A 20,545-nucleotide genomic window follows, 5' to 3' on the forward strand; every position below is an offset into this window, starting at 1 on the left:
AAAGCAAATCAAGGTACAGTCATGACAATGAATAGAGGAAGAAGTGCTACTTTAAAATAGGAGGACCAAGGAAAGTATCTCCACAAAGATTAGCCCAGGTCTTGAATGGCTAGGAACCATGAGAAGATCATGAGTGTAAGGGAAGAGCCAAAGCAATGTGAAAGATGAGAATAATGCTGGCATGTTCACAGACAGCAGAGGCTCCTGAAAACAAGGGGAAAATGCATAGGTTAGCAGGGGCCAGAGGATTTGGACTTCACCATTAAAGTCAGCAATTTCAATTTTATTTTAACTGGGATTAAAAGCAATTTCAATTTTATTTTAACTGGGATTAAAAACTAACGGATGTTGAAAACAAACTTTACAACTTGGGGTGGGGACGGGAAGGAGGGGTAGTAGTTGGGGAAGTGGGGAAGGAAAGGATGGTAGGGGAAAAACAAGGGAGGAGGCAACAATGTACTCAATAGGAAATGTACTCAAATGTACTCAAATGTAACCCCTCTGTACAGTATTTTTTGGCTCAGTGGTAGAGTGCTTGCCTCACATGCATGAGGCCCTGGATTCCATTCCTCACCACCACATAAGTAGAAAAGGCCAGAAGTGGAGCTGTGGCTTAAGTGGTAGAGCGCTAGCCTTGAGCTGAAGAGTGCAGAGGCAGCGCCCAGGCCCAGAGTTCAAGCCCCATGATGGCAAAAAAAAAAAAAAAAAAAAAAAGTACAAAAAATAGGAAAAGAAACTAACAGATGTTTTCAACACATTAAGAAAAATCTACCTTCATTGTATGAATCTCTTATCTGTAGAGATGGAATTCTAGTGATAGGAGGCTACAGCAACAGGCCAAAACATACTCTAAAAGAGACTGGACTGATAGCTCCAGAAGGGCAGAAATTAAAGTCCAGTTTCCAGGAAGGCTGATATCAACTCCTTTGAAATCAAGCACACAGAACTCACTTTTTAAAACCCTCCAGGTCTAAAAGCCAACACTCAACTTCACATGCGATCCTAAGGATTGCACTTACCAAAACATGTTACAATTATGTATTTACATTGTTCTTTTTCTTCCTAGACCAAGCCCCAAGAATGAAAGCAGGAACAATCTTATTTATTTTTAAAAATGTAGCAGAATGTCTAGCACCAAAAAGCACCCAGTAAATGTCTGCTCATTCAAAGAATTAATACAAAAATTAAAACAAAGTCTTTTGTATCCATTCCTTGGCCTGCTTGCTGTAACACATTACTGTATACTGGGTGGCTTAGAACAACAGAAACTTAAGTTCACAGTTTTCTAGGGTAGAAGTCAAAAATGAAAGTGCTGACAGGGCCATCTTCACTTTGAAGGCCTTAGAGGAAATATCCCTTGCATCTTCTTAGGTCCTGCATTCTTCCCAACAATCCTTGGCATTCACCCCAATCTCAGTCTCCAGGTTCACATGATGTTTATTCTTGTGTGTGACAGAATCACTGTGAGTTCACAGACACCACTTATGGGTGTCTCTCTATCATTATCACTTATGACTTCTAATGCCATTACATCTAACTTGATTACATCTGCAAAGATACTTATTTAAATAAGGTCATATTCTTAAGTTTCTGTTGGACATGGATTTTTGATGAAGACTAGTTAACCCATCAAGCCATTCACCATCACAATGGAGTGATCATACCATTCTAAAAATGTTCACGTAAGGTTAAGCAGTCAAAATCAAACCTGTTCAAAGCCGGGCGCTGGTGGCTCATGCCTGTAATGCTAGCTACTCAGGAGGTTGAAATCTGAGGATCATAGTTCAAAGCCAGCCTGGGCAGGAAAGACTGTGAGACGCCTATCTCCAATAAACCACCAGAAAACTGGAAGTAGCGCTGTAGCTCAAGTGGTAGAGCACTCGCCTTGAGCTGAAGAGCTGAGGAACAGCGCCCAGGCCCAGAGTTCAAGCCCCACAACTGACCAAAAAAAGAAAAAAATCAAACCTGTTCAACAGAAGGGTTTCTGTGCTATCTTCGGGTATCTTTCAATTTCTCACTTTATTCATCTTTATGATCTCATTTAACTCAATATACTTGCATTTCCTTTATTAGAGAAGCTGTGCATGTTTTTTCTTCATTTGTTTTTTATATATGCAGGTATCTTCTGACATTTAGCTACTAAGTAGTTCTATTTTCCTAGGAATTGGCCTGTATTACACTTGTTGAAAGTAATCAGTTTTTTCATCTAACATTTTTTTCATTTTCATTTTAGAATAACTTAAAATATCCACAATGAAGAACTCACACAAAAAGCAAAATGAAGACACATTTTAGATTACAAAAACTTCCACTTCTCCATACAAAGTAAACATATAAGTGCCAGAGAGCTCTGTGTCATGAATATTACCAATTTAAGCCTCCAAATGAAAAGGGCTCCATTCCAAACAAATTTAAAAACCCAAGTGAGATTTTTTTTTTTTGATGCTGGTACTGGGACTTGAACTCAGGATCTAGGGGCTGTCTCTGAGCTTTTTTTTTTTTTTTTTGCTCAAGACTATTATTTGCTCATGAATAGCTCCTCCACTTCTAGTGTTTTGGGTGGTTAACTGGAGATAAGCATCTCACAGATTTTCCTGTCCAGGCTAGCTTTAAATCTTGATCCTGACCTCAGTCTCCTGAGTTGCTAGGATTATAGGTGTCAGCCATCAATATCCAACACATATTGCTTTCGTGATGAAAAGTTCTTCTTGTTAAATTACACATAAGTCATATTTCAACAAATCAAATATTATCTTTCCAACTCGCTCATTGTTCTTTCAATGAGTTTGCTTTACCTCCAATAATATATATATATCATATATATAATATCTATTACTAGACACAAAGCAAACTCATTGTGTATACACACACACACACACACACACACACACACACACACACACACACACACACACACACACACACACACACACACACACACACACACACACACACACACACACAGTTTTTGGTGCCATCCTGGGACTTAAACTCAGGGCCTGGGCACTTTCCCTTAGCCTTTTTCTCAAGGCTAGGCTAGTGTTCTATCACTTGAAACACAGCTCCATTTCCACTTTTTTTTGGTGGGGGGAGGGAGGAGGAGGGTGGTTAATTTGAGATAAGAGTGATGAACTTTCTTTCCTGCCTGAGATGGGTTTAAACCATGACCTATTATATTTTAATTAAAAGTAACTCAAATATTTTTAGAATTATTTGTACTTTTTCAAATAATCACTGGTGTGTAAACAGATACTTGTCATTAAATACTTGTATTAAATACTTGTCATTGATTGAAATAATGCCCCCTAAAGAAGGATTGCTACTTAAAGAAATCCTAAAAATCAATCCTATTATAAGGAAGCAGGGGATAGAGAGAGAACAGCAACAGATTGAAATTTGGCAGGGCTAAGTCTATAAATACAATTTCTCCACTTTCTAATTGTGTGACCTTAGACAAGTCATCTTCTGAGCCTCAGCCACTAAATCTGTCACTTCTACTACTACTACTGTCACTCTACTACCATGTGGGTAGACAGGCAGTTTTGGAAGCTGAAGAAAGTTTGAGGCATGGCAAGTGGACAAAAGGGTTCAATAAGGCAGTTCAAGCTGAGTGCTGGTGGTTCATGCATGCAATTCTAGCTACTCAGCAAGCTGAGGTCTAAGGATCAAGGTTTGAAATCAGCCCAGGCAAGAAAGTCTGTGAAACTCTTTTATCTCTGATTAACCACCAAAAAGCTGGTGGTACAGCTGTGAGCCCAAGTAGTAGAGCATTAGCCTTGAGTTAAAAAAAAAAAAGGGCTGGGAAGGTGGCTCAGTTGTAGAGCGCTTGCCTGGCATGCATGAAGCCCTGGGTTCGATTCCTTAGCACCACATAAGCAAAAAGAAAAAAGCCGGAAGTGGCACTGTGGCTCAAGTGGTAGAACGCTAGCCTTGAGCTGAAGAGCTGATAGGCAGCGCCCAGGCCCAGAGTTCAGACCCCACAACCGGACCCCCGCCCCCCCCCCCAAAAAAAGCTCAGGGACAGTAAGTGCAAGCCCCAGGACTGGCACTAAATAAATAAATAAATAAAGGCAGTTCACAGTAAAGAATGAAAAGCATCTCACTTCCTTGAGCCTACCCTCCTTGCAAACTTGTTTAAGTCCTTGGAAGGACTGAAACCAACAAGAAAAAAGGGATGCCAGAGTTACACTGCCAGTTAGAAACAAACTGCGAACTTGAACAGCTGTGTTTCCATTCACAAGAGTTGGAGAAACAGTAGGCAAATAACAGCCACTCCAAAAAGGAAAGCCCACTCCCCTTCAATCTAATCAGATAACTTTCTCAAATAACTCATATTCCCTGAATGGAGAATTCCTACACCCTGATACAAGATAGTTGGGATAAGCACACAGTCTTGGGGAGGTTTGAAGAGAACGGCATTGTATGCCCAGAGTTCTCTCTACAGTACTGCCCACATGCTTCCTGAATAATACTGATCATTTTTTTAACCTGAAGTTCTGGTGATATGCATCTCTATACCCCTTCATTTCCATGTGACAAAGTTTTGCTGGCTAACTTTTATTTCCTAATACTGTCCCCAACCTTATCTTCCCCTAAGAATTGTTGCCCCTGTTAAAACTTTGCCTGATGCCTGACTTAGCCAAGAGACCTAAATCCCCACTCCACTGTGCAACAGTTGGCAAACTTCTATAAAAAGCCAAATAGTAAATAGTTTAGACTTTGGGGTCTCTTTACCATTGTCAGTTCTGTTGTTGCCCAAAAGCAATCATAGGCAAGAAAAAGAAAGGTTGAGAATGGATATATTTAAATTGTTTCTTCCAAGCATGAATATTCTGACTCCATTCCCCAAGAGGGCCTACAGAGAAGTATGGAGATCTAGGAATAAGAATTGAAAAAAATAAACAAGAAGAAGGGTCACATGCCTGTAATTCTACCATCACAAGGAGGTCTGAGGCAGGAAGATAGTTAAGAGGTCCACTTGGACTACAGAGGAAACATTTGTTTCAAAAACAAACAGGTTAAAAAAAATCCCTGAAAAAATGGATAAATGTTCAGCTACAGAAAATGGAAAATATAACATTCAAGTAGAATACAGAAAAACAGTAGTTCGAAGATTATGTCAGGTCTATTTTTGTAGTCACAAGGATGGAGAGTTTCAGGGAGTTGATTATTAGGGTCTCAGTTTCCATCTGCACCATTTTCTAGAACCATTAAGCAGGCAAAGCATGCTGCTTCCTTTACCTTCGCTCCTATCCCCTTCATTTTGCTCTTCTTGGCCACTTGGTAAAGAAAATCTTAATGCTCACACTTTTTGAAATTTATTGTGTAGTACTTACTATCTTTAGCTCTGGGAAACTAAAAGAATACTTCAAAATATTCACAGGAAAAAAAGTTAAACACTGATACCAAATCTTTTTTCATGTTAAGGTGTCAGCAATTACAAAAATGGAAGGAGAATCAAATCCAGTTGCTATCTGATAGAGAATTAAAATAACTCTGATGATGGATCACTTTGCTTCATGAACACAACTCAGAAAAATGAGTGGGGCCTAGTGGGAAGTCTTCAGGTCAGAGGGAACACGTCCTTAAAGGGGCAGTGGATCAGTTCTCCACTCCCTCCTTTCCCAGCCATGAGATGCTTACCCTTCAAACCCAAACAGCAACTGGCCAACTGGTTGTGAACTGAGATCTCTAAAACTATGAGCTAAAATAAGCCATTTCTCTTGATCAGTTGCTTATCTTGGGTATCACTAACATTTTCCAAATTTCCTAAAGAAAATAAAAATGAATAAACTAAACAAAATCAGCCTCATCTGTATCACTGAATATACATTTCTGATAAAGTTTTAGTACTTTAGTTCACATTTGTTGTTTTGACTGTTGCCTGGTCATGACTGCATTGAATTCAGGCCAAATAAATGACACTACTGCTGAGATTCATGGACACAGATTTTAGCATTTAAAATTTTTTATTTTGTCCACAGAATTCAGAATAACTAGCTGGGCACCAGTGACTTACACCTGTAATCCTAGCTAACCAGGAGGATGAGAACTGAGGATCACGGTTCATAGCCAGACCAGGCAGGTAAGTCTGTGAGACTCTTACCGCCAATAAATTACTCAGAAAAAGCTGTTAATAGTTCTGTGCCTTAAGTGATAGAGTACCAGTCTTGAGCAAAAGGAGCTCAGTAACAGCGTGTAGGCCCAGTGTTCAAGCCTCAGGAGTGTCCCCCCACCCCCCAAAAAAAACCTTAAAATAAAGTACTTTTAATTGCCTTCTACTGTATTCATGAATTAACTTGTTCCTGAGAAATATGATAACATGATTGAATATTTCCAAAGATAAAATACAGTCGAATATCTAAGGAAAGTAAAACAAAAAGAGTTCAAACAACAATAGAATTCAAAGAGAAAGGGAAAAATTTCTCACCATGTTGGAAATACTCTCAAAACAGAAACGAAAGTATTATTATTAGTACTGTAGTAACAGTACTGCATCTTTATTAAGCACCATTTGTTAAATGCTTATATGGTTCTGAGCTAGAGTTTGGTCATCCAAAAGTCCAAGTACTGCAGATTTGCTTAAACTCAGTTATCCAATTTAAAATTCATTTATCTTCCTCATATTCTGTCCTGCCTTGCCCTACCCAGGTCATCTTTTCCTTGTAGCCATTATCTTCTGAAACAAACAGCCATCTATACCAGCAGGTGGAGGCATAGAGCAGTAATCCAAAATTACTGCTGAAAGAAAATTATAAACAGGAGACACTTTCTGAAGCCAACCACATAATGAGTAGCACATACAGAGGATAGTGTGGACAGAAAACCACTACCTATCTGCTCTGACCCCCTGTGTAGGAAGGTTTGTAAAGAGATAACTATATCAATTTGTAAAGAATACACATGTAAAAACTGATGCTGGAACAATTCACAATAACCAAGCTATACAAACAGCTCTAATAGCCCACAACAGATGAGTGAATCAATAAAATGTGGAATATATACACAATGGAATTTTACTCACCCATTAGAAAGAATAATATTGGGTCATTTGCAAGAAATGAATGGACCTAGAACAAATCATGCTAAGTGAAATTTTGTTTTCTCATCTGTGGAAGCTAAATCTAAAATATAACTGGACATGCTAACTTATACAGGATTCTAGGCATTCACACACTCACACCAATGGAGAATACCCTTCGGAGAGGAACACAAAGGTATAACTTCTCTGAACATTTAAAATAGTATTTATCAAAACAAACTCTAGGAAATGGAAACCTGGTTTGTTGTTATTGTTGGTGATGGTGTTTGTTTTTGCCTTGGATATTTTCTTTTCTTTTAGAAAGGGTAAAAGGGGGCCACAGAAAGGAGGGAGGAAGGGTGGACAAATGCATTCATGCTATTCAGTATACACTACGTGGAAAATGACCTATGTAACTTGTGGGCAGAGATGGGAGGATGAAATGGGGAAAGTGAAGGAAGGGGTGACATTGTCCAAAAGAGAAATGCACTCATTACTTGACTTAAACTCCTCTGTACATCTTAATAATAAAATTAAATTTTAAAGAATAACATGAACTAAAGGAAAAAAATTGATTTTGAATATTTAAAAGTCCTTACAAATGAGTACAGGATATGAAAATAAAACTTTACAAAAGAAATAAAAATCACAAGACTTGAGACAGAATACACTCTTGCTTATTATAATTTTAAATGAATTCAGGGACAGTGCACTTACAATAATTGCAAACTACTTATATAAGCTAATATCTGGTTGTATACTGCAGAAAAAATACTATCGTTAATCTTGGTATTATAAAAGGACAATGCCTTTGAGAAAGTAAAAAAATCATTTTTACCTCTTGAGCCAACCTAGTGATTTTAATGATTAAACATGAATGAAGATATTTCATAAGTCATTTTGTACATAACAAAGAACCAAAGAAACAAATGTTCAACATTTGGAAAAAATGCAATCTAATATCTCTGTAATAATCACTAATGATCTATATGTTTTCTCTGTCAATACAATGGTCATTACTATATGTAGTTATTTAAATAAAACTGAACTAAAAAATTAGTAATTCCAGTCTCTCCTTCCCTCCCTTCCTCTCCTCACTTTTTTTCTGTCAGTCTGATGCTTTACCCCTTGAGCCATATCTGCATTTCCAGCTTTTTGCTGGTTAATTAGAAATGAGTCTCTCAGATTTGTCTGCCTAGCTGGTTTTGATCTATAATTTCCAGATCTCAGCTTCCTGAGTAACCAGGATTATAGATACAAGCCACCAGCACCTAGCTGCCAGTCACATTTCAAATGACAATGATCTACATATGGCTAGTTTCTACCATAGTGGGCATTGCAGAGATGCCGTCATTACAGAAGGTACTATGGAGCAGCACTGATCTGCACAGTACATATTTTTATCTCCATAGGCCAACTTCTCTCTTCCTCCCACTACATTCGCCAACTTTCAATCTTCTTCTCAACTTTCAACAAACTGCATTAGTCCTCCCCCAAATCTATTCCAGAAAGTTAGGTTTTCCTTATAGTTGATCATACCCTGGTAACTCTAATGCTATCATTATTCCAAATGTAATCCTCCCTTCATCCCACCACATTCCTGAAAGCTTCTTGAAAGAAGAACCAACTTTTACCCAAATGCTTTTTATTGTTGGTTTTTCAGACTTTGGGGTGGGGAGGGGAGGGCAGTACTGGGTAAAATTCAAGAGCCTCTCCTCTAGCCCTTGTTGCTTTTCACATTTTTCAAATAGGGTCTCCATTTTTGCTCAGGCTAGCCTGATCCATAATCCTCCTGTTTACACTTCCTGTGTAGCTGGGATGAAACGTGTGTATCAAAATGCCCAACTTTTTACTGTTTGAGATGAGGGTCTTACAAACTTTTTGCCTGGCTAGACTCAAACCAAAGTCCTTCCAAGTATGTAGGATTACAGGTGTAAGCTATCACTCTTGGCTCGTTTTATTTTGGGAGGGAGTCTTACTATATTGCCCAGGTTAGCCTCAAACCCACAATCCTCCTGCTTCCATCTCCCAAATTCTGGGATTACAAGCATGTAAAACTCTGCCAGCTCTAAAGGTAAAATTGTTCTTGTGTATTGCGGACTCTGATAAGCTTCCATATATTATGAGCACTGACAAACACAATTATAGACACAATGACCATAACTGGAAAATATCTGTGTATAGATAGGGTAACACATATAAAGGAAAACTTAGTTAGAATGGTGGTAAAGTGGATTTTGTTTTTGATTTTTTTTTTCCTTATCAGTGACAGAGTTGCAAATCAGGTCACATTTATTACACATCCAAGTGCTCTACCATTGAGCTACATCTCCAAGTGGTGAATGATTTTTGTTTGTTTCTTGCAGTACTGAAATTTGAACTTGGCCTCATACTTGACAGACTGGTGTTCCATCACTTGAGCCACTTAACCAGCTGTGTCTGCACTGGTTATTTTTTGAGATAGTGTCTCAGGACTGCCATCCTCTGTGCTTTCCTTCATCACTTGGAATGACAAATATATGCCTCCATGTCTAGTGACCAATCACAATAAATCTCACTAATATGCCCAGGTTGGCCTTCATCCCTTGATCCCTACTTCCCAAGCAGCTATGTAACAGGTTTGAGCCATCATGCACAGCTTGGGGATGTGATTCTTTACATTTTTTAAAAAAATCTAATGCAAGTAGGCTATAGATATTTTGTGAGAAAACATTGGTGAAAGAGTTAATATTTTATGGTATAAAATGTCTTCTTCAAAGACAAGATTTTAAGCTGGGTGCTAGTGGCTCATGCCCATAATCCTAGCTACTCAGGAGGCTGAGATCTCAACCAGCCTGTGCGGGAAAGTCCAAAAGACTTATCCCTAAATAACCAGCGAAAAATAGAGGTGGAGGTGTGGCTTAAGTGGCAGAGGGTCAGCCTTGCGCAAAATAGCTAAGCAAGAGTTTGACAAGGCCTTGTGTTCAAGCCCCAGCCAGTACAAAATAATTTTTCATAGACAGATTCTAAATTAAGACAATTTATATTTTAATGACATTTTTTCTAAATTAAATCTTAAATTTGTAGTCTGGATATTTGTTCCTTATGTACAAAAAAATCTAACTGAAATAACCATGAAGTTTAGTAGTGCCCTGGCATTCCCACCAATGCATTAATCCAGCTTCCACAATTATTGAGCACCTATCCGTACAAAACACCAGTGGTGAACAAAACATACTTTCTGCCTTTGTAATATTCTTCTCAAAGACGAATTTAATTCTGAAAAGCAAAAATTTAAGTTCAGCTATCAACAATAGATATCCAAAAATGGCAAAAAAAAAAAAAAAAAAACCAAACCAGGATTCACTTATTACTCAAATAATTCAAGAAACTCCTAATAACCACTTAAAAAGGATGTATGATCTGATTTAAAACAAAAAGTCAATGCCTCATCCTAGTGTTCCACATAAATGAATTTTCTGGACAACTCAGGTTTGTCCATTTAAGTTCCAACACTTAAACTGGCAAGAAAATCTGGAGGAAGGGGAATAACAAAATGCTGAAACAAGGACACAGGATGACCCATTGCAACAATGGTACCACAAGACACTGTTGGAAATGAACTTTACAACTTCTGGAGTGGGGGGCGGGGGGGGGGAAATGGGAGAGGTAGGGGAAGAAAGGAATGGTAGGAGAAAAACAAAGGAGTGGGTAACAATGTTCGACAAGAAATGTACTCATTACCTTACTCATGTAACTGTAACCCCTCTGTACAGCAACTATACAATAAATTTTTTTAAAAAAATAGAAGGTGCTGGGAAGGTGGCTCAGTAGAGTGCTTGCCTTGCAAGCATGAGGACCTGGGTTCAAGTCCTCAGCACTACATAAGCAGAAAAAGCAGAAAGTGGCACAGAGCACTAGCCTTGAGCTAAGGGACAGCTCCCAGACCAGTTCAGGCCTCACCACCGACCAAAAACAAAAAACAAAATCTTCAACTTTTAAAAACAGACTCTGGAGGGCATTATTTTGACTAATGATGATTGTGTTATACAACACTTAAGTCCCTAAATAAAATATCCCCAGGGTGACTTTTAAGTCTTGCTGGCTTGGTTGTCTGTTTGTCTGTTTTTTTCCCCCCATCCCTGGCTTTGGCAGTCTGCTGTCAACTTTGGTTTGGTTTCTATCAGTGAGAACAGCCTGTAGCTGCCTCCAATTCCACTTCAGGTTTTCTGTTACTTAGACAATTAGTCTAAATCTCACAGGTTTTGAGAGGATCTCTAATGCTATTTTGGATGTTCAACATCTTCTGCTTACTTTCTGGATCTGTTTGATATTACAAGTTCTAAACCAAATTTTGGATAACTGAGACACTGTTCTACTTTGATATTCTTACACTGATTTCATATTTAAAACTAATGCCAGTCAAAGGTGATTTCATTATCTATGCTAGCTTTGAACACAGTTTAAAACAGAAAAATTGTAATTAAAAAATACTTATTTAGTTTAGTTTGGGGGAGGAGGTATTCCCGAAGAGGGCTTGAACTCAGGGTTTAGGCATGGTCTTTTAGCTTTTTTACTCAATACTGGCACTTTACCACTTGAATAACAACTCCATATCTTCATTTTTGGTGGTTAATTAGAGATAAGAATCTCATGGACTTTTCTACTGGGGCTGTCTTTGAACATGATTACTCAGATCTCAATCTCTCTGAGAATTTAGGATTACACATGTAAGCCACTGGCACCAGCTATTTAATCTGGTTTTTTTGTTTGTTTGTTTTAAAGAGAAATGTTTATGACTACTAAACAAAATTACAGAATTACATACAGATTTATAATTACTGTACTTTTAGTCCTAGGAACTAAACATTGAACAGTAAAGAAAGCTTTTGATGAAAACAAATATTTATTTCATAGAGCTCTAAATAACTTCTCCATTTCCAAGGAGGTGTCCTTTATTCTATTACAAACTCCCATCTACTCCCCCAAAGAAGTTAATATCAACACACACTTTATTACCAAATGATACACAAAGCCTTAATATACTCATCTCATTGACCTGGTAAGCTTATCATCATTGTAACACTAAATAATGTTGATCAAAAAATGTTAATTCAGGAAAATATCTGCCCAAAGTTTAAGAAGTTCTTGTATAATTACTTAGGGGTTTAGAAACTTAAAGAGTTTAAGTGGGGGCATGGGGGGGCATGGGGGGGGAGGGATGGGAAGGGATGGGAAGGGGAAACAAAGGAAGAGGCTACAATGCTTGAATAAGAAATGTACTCATTATCTTGCCCATGTAATTGTAACCCCTCTGTACAGTATTTTCACAATAAAAAAAAGTTTAAGTGGTAGTAAAATACAGAATAACATACAAGTATGGTGTATTTACCTTATGCAGTGCAATCATATTTTCATTTTCATTCCATTACCCACTTAAATCTAGGAAATGAGTCAAGAAATAATGGAGCTTAAAGTTGGACTCTGTGGATTAATTAACACATCAGGTAAAACCCTTGGGATCAGCCTTGTTTTAAATCCCTTGGAATCTTCTCTCTCATTCATTTTTTCCTCAGGGAGCACAAAAACACTATACATATTTTATAATTCTATAAATATCAGCGACTGCCATTATTGTTCAGACCTAACTGGAAGTGTGAATTAGTTTTTTATGTGTCTTCTGATCTGAAAATGAAAAACAGTATTTAGAAGTGAAAAAGTTACTACCATTAAAAACCTGTTCAGCAGTGCCTTAGTATCCTTTCAACATGAGAACCTAAAAAGGCTTTAAACAGCACTAAAAATGCAGATCACAGATCCATCCTTCAAAAGTAACAACATAGCATTGTTTGAAATCCCACTTAATATTTTAATTATTTTCACAAGTCTACACAGATCCCATTAGCATGCCATCTTGCACTGTGAAAGTATGATTTTAAATAAAAAGAACTCAGAAACTCAAATAGAAGCTCTTGCTCTTTCTACAAACAATTTAGGCATAAAAAGAGTAAAAGACGAGTTATACATAGTGAACAACCATTATAAGTAAAATCTCTACAAGGTGCTGTCCATAACTTGCTCAAGACACTTGCAGTGTAACTGAGGAGAGAAAAATACGCTCCCATTAAAGCTATTAATATCAAGAGTATATTTGATTTGAAAAGTGTTTGGGGATGTAGCTCCGTGGTAGATCACTTACCTAGCATACACAAAGCCCCGGATTACAACTGCAGGACCACAAATGATAGAAGTGGTCCTGAGTCCTGGCATGGTGTGGCTTATGGCTTATACCTATAGTCCCGCTACTCAGGAGGCTGAGGCAGGAAGATCAGAAATTCAAGGATAGCCTGGATAACTCAGCAGAAGCCTAATCTTAAAATTAAAATTAATGTGGCCCAGTGATAGCGCCTTGTCTAGTATACTCCAGGCCCCGAATGAGACTGAGGCATGCTACAGACCCCATTAAACACCCCTCTTCCCAAAGTCAGAACTTCTGGCAGCAGGCGAAAAAGTACATTCAGTTCATATGCAAACAAAGAAAAATTCATTTTTGCTTCTCTACTACAAATCTGGCTGACAATCAAGATGAGAAAACTATGGATTTGGACCAAGGGTATCATCATTGGGGGTGGGGGGAACCAACAGAAATTCTCAGAAGCAATTGGTATTGGACCACTGAAGCAAAGTCTTCCTGTGAGTGCCCATCTCTCCTAAAACCTTATAAATTTGAAATCAGAAGCCATGTGTGGCTATCAACTTTGCAATGTAGCCTTGGTCCAATGCTTAAGGCCCATCCGCAGAAACGCAGGAGTGGGAGAAGACGACAACGGGACCTCTGGGCCTATTGTTCTGCAAACCTGCAGGACCAACAGAGCTCCACGGGGCGCGCGGGAGCTGGTGCCGAGGGTGCGAGCCCCGCACAGGTGTGAGCGTGGTATACGGGGGGGGGGGTGGAGGGAGGATGGGGAGGGTCGTGCAGATGGGTGTCGGGGGTGGGGGTAAACAGGTGTGCTCCACATCTTAGCTTAAGAAAAGGGCCCAACTTCCCGACCGAGATGTGGAGAAGGCGGCGGCGGCGGACAAAGTCATTCCAGAGGCGTAAACGGCTGGGCACCGAGTGCCGGGCCTGGGGAGGGTCTCGAGGGTTTCCACCGGACTAGCGGGGTAAGAAGAGGCCTGAGGACCGAGGGTGCACTGCCACAGGGATGAAGAGAAAAGGCTGTCGGATCCAGGAACCAACCCCAACCTCCCCCAAACAATAGACAAGGTTGGGGCTAGCTGGGGTGCGCGGCAAAGGCTGGGGAGCCACGGAGGTGAAGCTGGGTGGGCGGAGGGAAACAAAAGAGACACCCCCCCCCCATGTGGGGCTCCCTCCCGGGGTGGGTTGGCGGCGATTACCTGCGAGAGCTGCCGGGGATTGGGACAGCCGAAGAGCGCGGAGCTGGAGCTGAAGCTGATGGCCCCTCGGCGGCTGAGGACGTGCTGGGGGACCGGCCTGTCCAGGGGCAGCACCGGCAGCTGGTAGCATACTTCCATTGAATACGCCCGCCCTGCCTCCGCCCGGCGCCCGCCCTGCCGCGGCCGCCAGCCCCTGCACCGGGAGGGGGCCGCGGCTCGGGGACACCGGGCCCAGGCCGGGGCAGGGCGGGCGGGCGCCGACCCCGAGCCGGGAAGCCGCGTTCGAGTCTGCTCGACCCCAACCCTCTGCCTCGGTTCCCAGCGGGAAGACGCAGCCGCGACCGCGGCGCCTGGGACCAAGATACGTGCACGCCCGGCTCCGGAGCGAGCAGGACCGGCTGCAAGCGGGGCTACACCGGCTAAGTCGGAGAGGGGAGCCCCGCCACCCCCGGCGCGGCTCTGGAGACCTCCGAGCAGCCGTGGAGCACGAACCGAGCGAAGCGTTGCAGGAAAGGACGGCTGGAGGGAGCGGCCAGCTCCCGGGCGCGCGGGATCAGCGACCAGCTCGGGCCGCCGCCGCCGCCGGAGCCCTGCCCCTCCCCTCCTTCCCTCCCTCCCCTCCCCGCCCCTCCCCGGAGCCTGACTTCACTCCGCCGCCCGCGCGAGCCTAGCGTAATTCACACTTTGCAGCCGCGGACCCTGCGCCAACCACGGCCGCCGCCACTTTGACGTCACGACGCCGCGCCACAGGCCCAGCGCCCCGCGCCGCCGCTGCGCCTGAGGAGACGCGCTCGCCGCGAGGGCGCCGACGACCTTCGCCGCAGCCCCGCGTCGGGTCCCGGTCCCCGCGCGCCACACGTCTCGGTGCTCTCGGCAGCCCAAGGCGCGTGCGCCCGGGGCCCCGCGGTTGGAGGGGGACATCCCTGTTGATGCTAAACTTGGGTTGCAGAGCGCTGAGGGTGCGGGGTGGGCTCGGCCCGCACGGGAGCGCACGCCATCTAGGCTCGCGGAACCCAGAAACCCAAAGCTCGGGCGCCCCGCCGGCTTTCCTTTCCAGAACCCCCACTTCTGGGGCTTCGCCCGGGATCGCTGCGGCAGTGACGTCAGCAGGCCTCGCGGGCTCCGTCCTCCCGCTACGTCACTGCCAGTGTCCCGGCTGGGCCGGGCCCCTGCGCTTGTTGGCAGGTGAGGCCCCGCGGCCACTGGGGCTGCTGGGCGGGGTGGGGAGCCAAGAATTCACTCGAATGAGGAATGGGGGATGGGGGGGGGTAGACCCAGACTGGGAACGAAGTCTGTGTGCAATTAAAAAAGAAGAAAAGGGATGATATTAAGACAAAGAAAAACGGAGACTGCATGCCTTTCTAACCGAAAATGTGTTATTTTGATTTTCAGAAAGCGAGAGATAGTAAAGAGTAATTGGTTTGTTTGGCAAACAATGTGTAATTTGCTTGTTCATCTGTCTCACGTTTCTCCCTTAGCCCATCCAAGCTTTTTAGTTAGAAGGGATTGTTTGTATTGCCTTCCAATACTTCAGCGTGAAGAAGCTCTCCCCTGCTGGCAAAACGGATTTAACTCAGTTCTCCGAACATCCAGTCTCACACTTATTGGGATGACTGGGCCTTTCCAAGGTGGCAGGCCTTTAAAAATACGGCACAGCCTCCTATCAGTGATAAAACCAGGTGTGAAGTGCACATGGATGAGGGAAGGTCTGTGAGACCTTTTATCATCACTCCATGGAATCGCTCTCTCTAAACCTTGTTGTGTAAGTACTGACTCAGGGCCTGGATGCTGTCCCTTCGATTTTTCTGACCTGGACTACTCAAGCACTCTACTGCTTGAGCCACAGCTTTATTTCTGGCCTAGATTCCATCCTCAGATCCCAGCCTCCACTCACAGGCATGAGCTACCGATATGGGATCTTTTATATTGTTTGAGCTGTACCAGTGTATTTTCTACATGTCTGCTCTTCACTGCTAAAAGAAATATAACCTCACTGTGGTCTTTTGGGTTTGTCTTCACTAGATGGTGAAAAACTAAGTTCCTTCAGTGTAACAATTGATCCAACTCTCTTTAAACCCCAATTAACTCCCATAACAGCTAGTAGATGTACAGAGCATGTATTTTGTGCCAGAGGTTATGCTGAGGAGTTTCTCATATGTAACCACACTTACTTCTCACAAAAAGCTCATGAGGTAATCAGTGTCTAAATGAAAAGTAGACTCAAGCATGGAAACAAACTTGCCCTACACCTTACATAAGTAAGTCCCAAGAACTAACCTCAAGCAGTGCTTCAATTCTTTGTACATCTAACAACCCAAAAGATGATATTCCTAAGCTATTAAAGATGTGACAAAATAACCACAGCACATGGAATAGTAAGACTAAAGTTGATTGAACACTTAGAGCACTAAACTAGTTAACTAAACAGTACATCTCTCTTTAGCCTAGTAGGTTACTGTATACTCATTGCCAGCTATGACCCATGACAGGTCTTCTACATATGATTTTTAATTTCACCCAACACTAACTGCATAGCTTAGGTAATTTCCAATTCTATAGATAAGGAATCAGGTTCCAAAAACAATTTGTTTTACTCAGTGAACTCTTGTCTGTGATTTCAGAGCCACATATTGTCTACTAGTCCACGCAGTGTCTCACAAAACTGGTTGGGAAATGTGTGTGGAGAATCTAGAAACAGAAGTGTGTGTGTGTGTGTGTGTGTGTGTGTGTGTGTGTGTGTGTGTATTTAAAGATCTATTTCAGAGAATTGGCTCACAATTACAGGACTTTAGCAAGACTGAAATCTATAGGGCAGACCAGCAGGCTGGAAATTTAAAAGTTGGTGTGTGTTATGGTCTTGAGTCTAAACCAGAGCAAACGAATGGCTAGAACTCAAGCTTTTTTTTTCTCCTAGTAGTGGGAATTGAACTTAAGGATTCTTAGACAAGTGTTCTATCATTTGGGCCATACATTTGATCCTTTGTATTTTGAATTTGTTACGCAGATAGGGCCTCAAGTTTACTTTGCCTGGGCTGGCATGATCTTCTGCCTGCTGAAATTATAGATGTGTGCCACAATGCCCCTGAAAGGGCTTCTATTTTGGACAGAATTGCTGCTTTTGTAGGAAACCTGGATCTTTGTTCTTAGGGCTATCAACTGATTATATGAGACCCACCCACTTAAATAGGCATATTTATGTTAAAATTAGCTGAATATAAATGTTAACCACATCCACAAATACCTTCACAGCAACATTTTAACCAGTGTGTGACCAAAGAACTGGACATTATAGCCTAGCCAATTTGACACATAAAGTAAGCCATCAGAGAATAAACTTTAAATAACAAGCATAATCCTGTTACCTAAAGCAACAAAAATATAGGTACCTAAAAATAAACCTAGTCAAAATGCAAGAATTCTGTAAGGAAACTTAAATGTGAAGAACATAAAAGTAGACCAATATATTTAGAAAGAATGTCCTTGGAAGCAGGTCTTAACCTACTTAAAAATATCGATTTACTGGTAAGTTAATCTATGCATTGAATATGACCTCAGTACACAGTACACATTTTTTACTAGATAAGCTGATTCTAAGATCATGTGAATAAAGGAATATAAAATTAGCCAAGAAGGTTATGGGGAACAAAAATTACCAAGATCAGTATTGATATTAAAATTAGTTCAAAGACGCAGAATCACTAAAAGTGATACACAATAAATGATAGAAATTTATTATTTATTGCAATACACAATCATAGAGAAGCTGAGTAGTAAAGGTCAGGAAGAGATGGCTACAATAGAACAGTCTCTAAATCTCTATAAAGGGATCTATGAAAGGTTGTTGCCTCCATATTTAACAGTGATCTGGAAGTTACTAAGCCAGCATTATAGGCAGATTGGGAAGGAAAGCTGGATGCAAAGTAAGAAGCAACTTGGACAAGTTGGAACCTATGAGAATAAATGAACCTATGTCTTTCATTGCATCTAACACCAATGACACAATGTACAGAAGCAGCTGGTGCCTTAGCCAATGAACTTTGCATATACCTGACAATGCAGAGATGCTAGAGACACTGAAGGCTGGGCTACTGCTCCTTGACAATCAGGTGAGTCAGCAGATCAACAAACAGGTACACAAGTTATAATGCTACCTAGGACCCTGCATGTATCTTCTAAGGGGCTTCACATCCATTTTCCAAATCTTGCAAGTTCCTGTTTTATCCAGTTGACACACTAGAACCATAAAGAAAAAATAGTTTGGGAAATGTTTCAGCTCAGCAGTTGACAGTACAAAACCATCCACCTGATATAGTAGTACATTACTGTGATACCAGTACTTTAGCAGGTTGAGTCAGGAAGATCTAGCATTCAAGGCTAGCTTGGGCAATACAGTGTCTCAAAACAATATCTATCTATACACTTACTATATATAATTTTCAATAAAGTGTATAGCAGAATCATATTTCTACACATACAATGCAGCTTTCATGCAACCAAAATTAGTTCTCACTTCCACTCCAAAATAGATAGACAATATGTGCCGAATAAAATAATCATTTCATGCAGTCTTCTTTGAATGATGTTCTTTTCTCCTCTTGATGAGTCCTAGTGTCCTTTTAATATTCTAGAACTATGTACTATTGTACAAGAATACCTACTATTAACACAAGTTAGGACACACAAGTTAAGAAAATGTTCCTGTGACTAATAATGTTCTCATGTCTACCTTCTCCTCATACCTATTTCATATCCCCATGGCACTCAGCAAGCTATTGGCTGGTACTGATTCCTTTCTTTGAGGAGCAACCCAAACCTCTATTCCTGAAGGATCTAAAGTACTAGTTTCTAATTGTATTGTTGTACTTCCCTATTAACTTATTGTACAAAGCCTAGAATGTTAAGTACTAAGTAACAGCTCCAAAGAATTTTTTGTATTCCATGCATGCTTCTCTCTTTCGTGTTTTATAGCAGTCTGATAGGATCAATTAAATTCTTTAGGATAGAATCAGTCTAGGTAGGAAAAATAATCCTTTTCTTGGTATGTTGGTTAAATAGACAAGCAATTCCAAATGGCCAGGTGACAACCTCAACTTCCAATGTAGTTGAATTCTTGCTGGTATACCCTGGTGGAAACATTCTTTGTGAAAAGCCCAAGTCTTAGAGGCAGGAAACAACAGTATTGTACACATTTTGACCCCTGTTGTAAAAGTGAGGATCCACTCCAAAAGGCCGCTCCTTGAGTCCTGGACCATGGCTATATTTTGGTTTGGAACATAAATCAAACAAAAAGAACGTTATCTAGTTTTACATGGTGTTGCAGATGGCCTGATTGTTGAATCTTCCAAGAGTCATTCCTGTGCTACAATGTGAACCAACTGTGAAAACATGCTAAGTGAAAAAACCAGCCTCACAAGGTCAGATATAGTAGAAAAGAGATCAATTAGTGGTTGACCAGAGCTTTCTGGGGAGGAAGAAGAGAGTGACCACTTAATAGGTATTAGATTTCATTTGAGGATGATGTAAAAATTCTGGAGTCAGACACTGATGATGGTTGCACAACATTGTGAATTTTATGTCACTGACTTCAACAACTTTAAAGTGGTTAAACTGGTAACTTTATGTGAATATATGTTTAGCCACAACAAACGATCATTTTATTATTGTACCAAAACAGCTACTTCTAGGGGTAAGGGACAACATAAGATCAGTGAATTTTTACTATGAGCATGAACGCATTGTTGCATTTATTTACAATAATATGAGGGATTTTTGTTAAAGGTAGTACTGTGTTTAATAGAATGTTGTAACATCTTTTTAAATTTATTTTTTTGAATTTATAGTGAAAGTGATGAACAAGGGGGTTACAGTTACAAAAGTAAGGTGATGAGTTCATTTCTTTTTAAATACTATTAACCCCTTTCCTCCTTTTCTCCTGCTTACCACTCCTCATTCCTCCCCCCCTCCAAGTTGTAAAGTTCATTTCCAGCATAGTGTGAGTATCACCGTTCACCCTTAGTCCTGCTGTTTCAGTGAGTCCCCTTCCCTTCCATGCATCAGATAAACTTATATACAAGACAAAAGGTATAGAAAACTAAAACAGAAAAAAATAGAAATAACTGCATAAAGGACCTAAAAAGAACCTCTTGT

The 20,545-nt window shown here is 40.9% G+C and overlaps 1 protein-coding gene across 2 annotated transcripts in view; it reads right to left on the reverse strand.

Annotated features, from left to right (window-relative positions):
• Positions 1-15,019, reverse strand: part of Pde7a (phosphodiesterase 7A) — a 92,331-nt gene extending 77,312 nt beyond the window's left edge. For both annotated transcript variants that reach the window (XR_011365634.1, XM_069990815.1), the window contains exon 1: positions 14,399-15,019. Coding sequence is in view for 1 of the 2 variants with exons in the window: in XM_069990815.1 (XP_069846916.1) it covers positions 14,399-14,536 (138 nt within the window). In the remaining variant the exon portion in view is untranslated. The remainder of the gene's footprint in view (positions 1-14,398) is intronic.
• Between the last annotated feature and the right edge of the window lie 5,526 nt (positions 15,020-20,545).

Source organism: Dipodomys merriami, unplaced genomic scaffold (assembly GCF_024711535.1).
Source record: "Dipodomys merriami isolate MVZ:Mamm:240054 unplaced genomic scaffold, mDipMer1.0.p SCAF_4, whole genome shotgun sequence".
Classification (NCBI taxonomy): Eukaryota; Metazoa; Chordata; class Mammalia; order Rodentia; family Heteromyidae; genus Dipodomys; species Dipodomys merriami.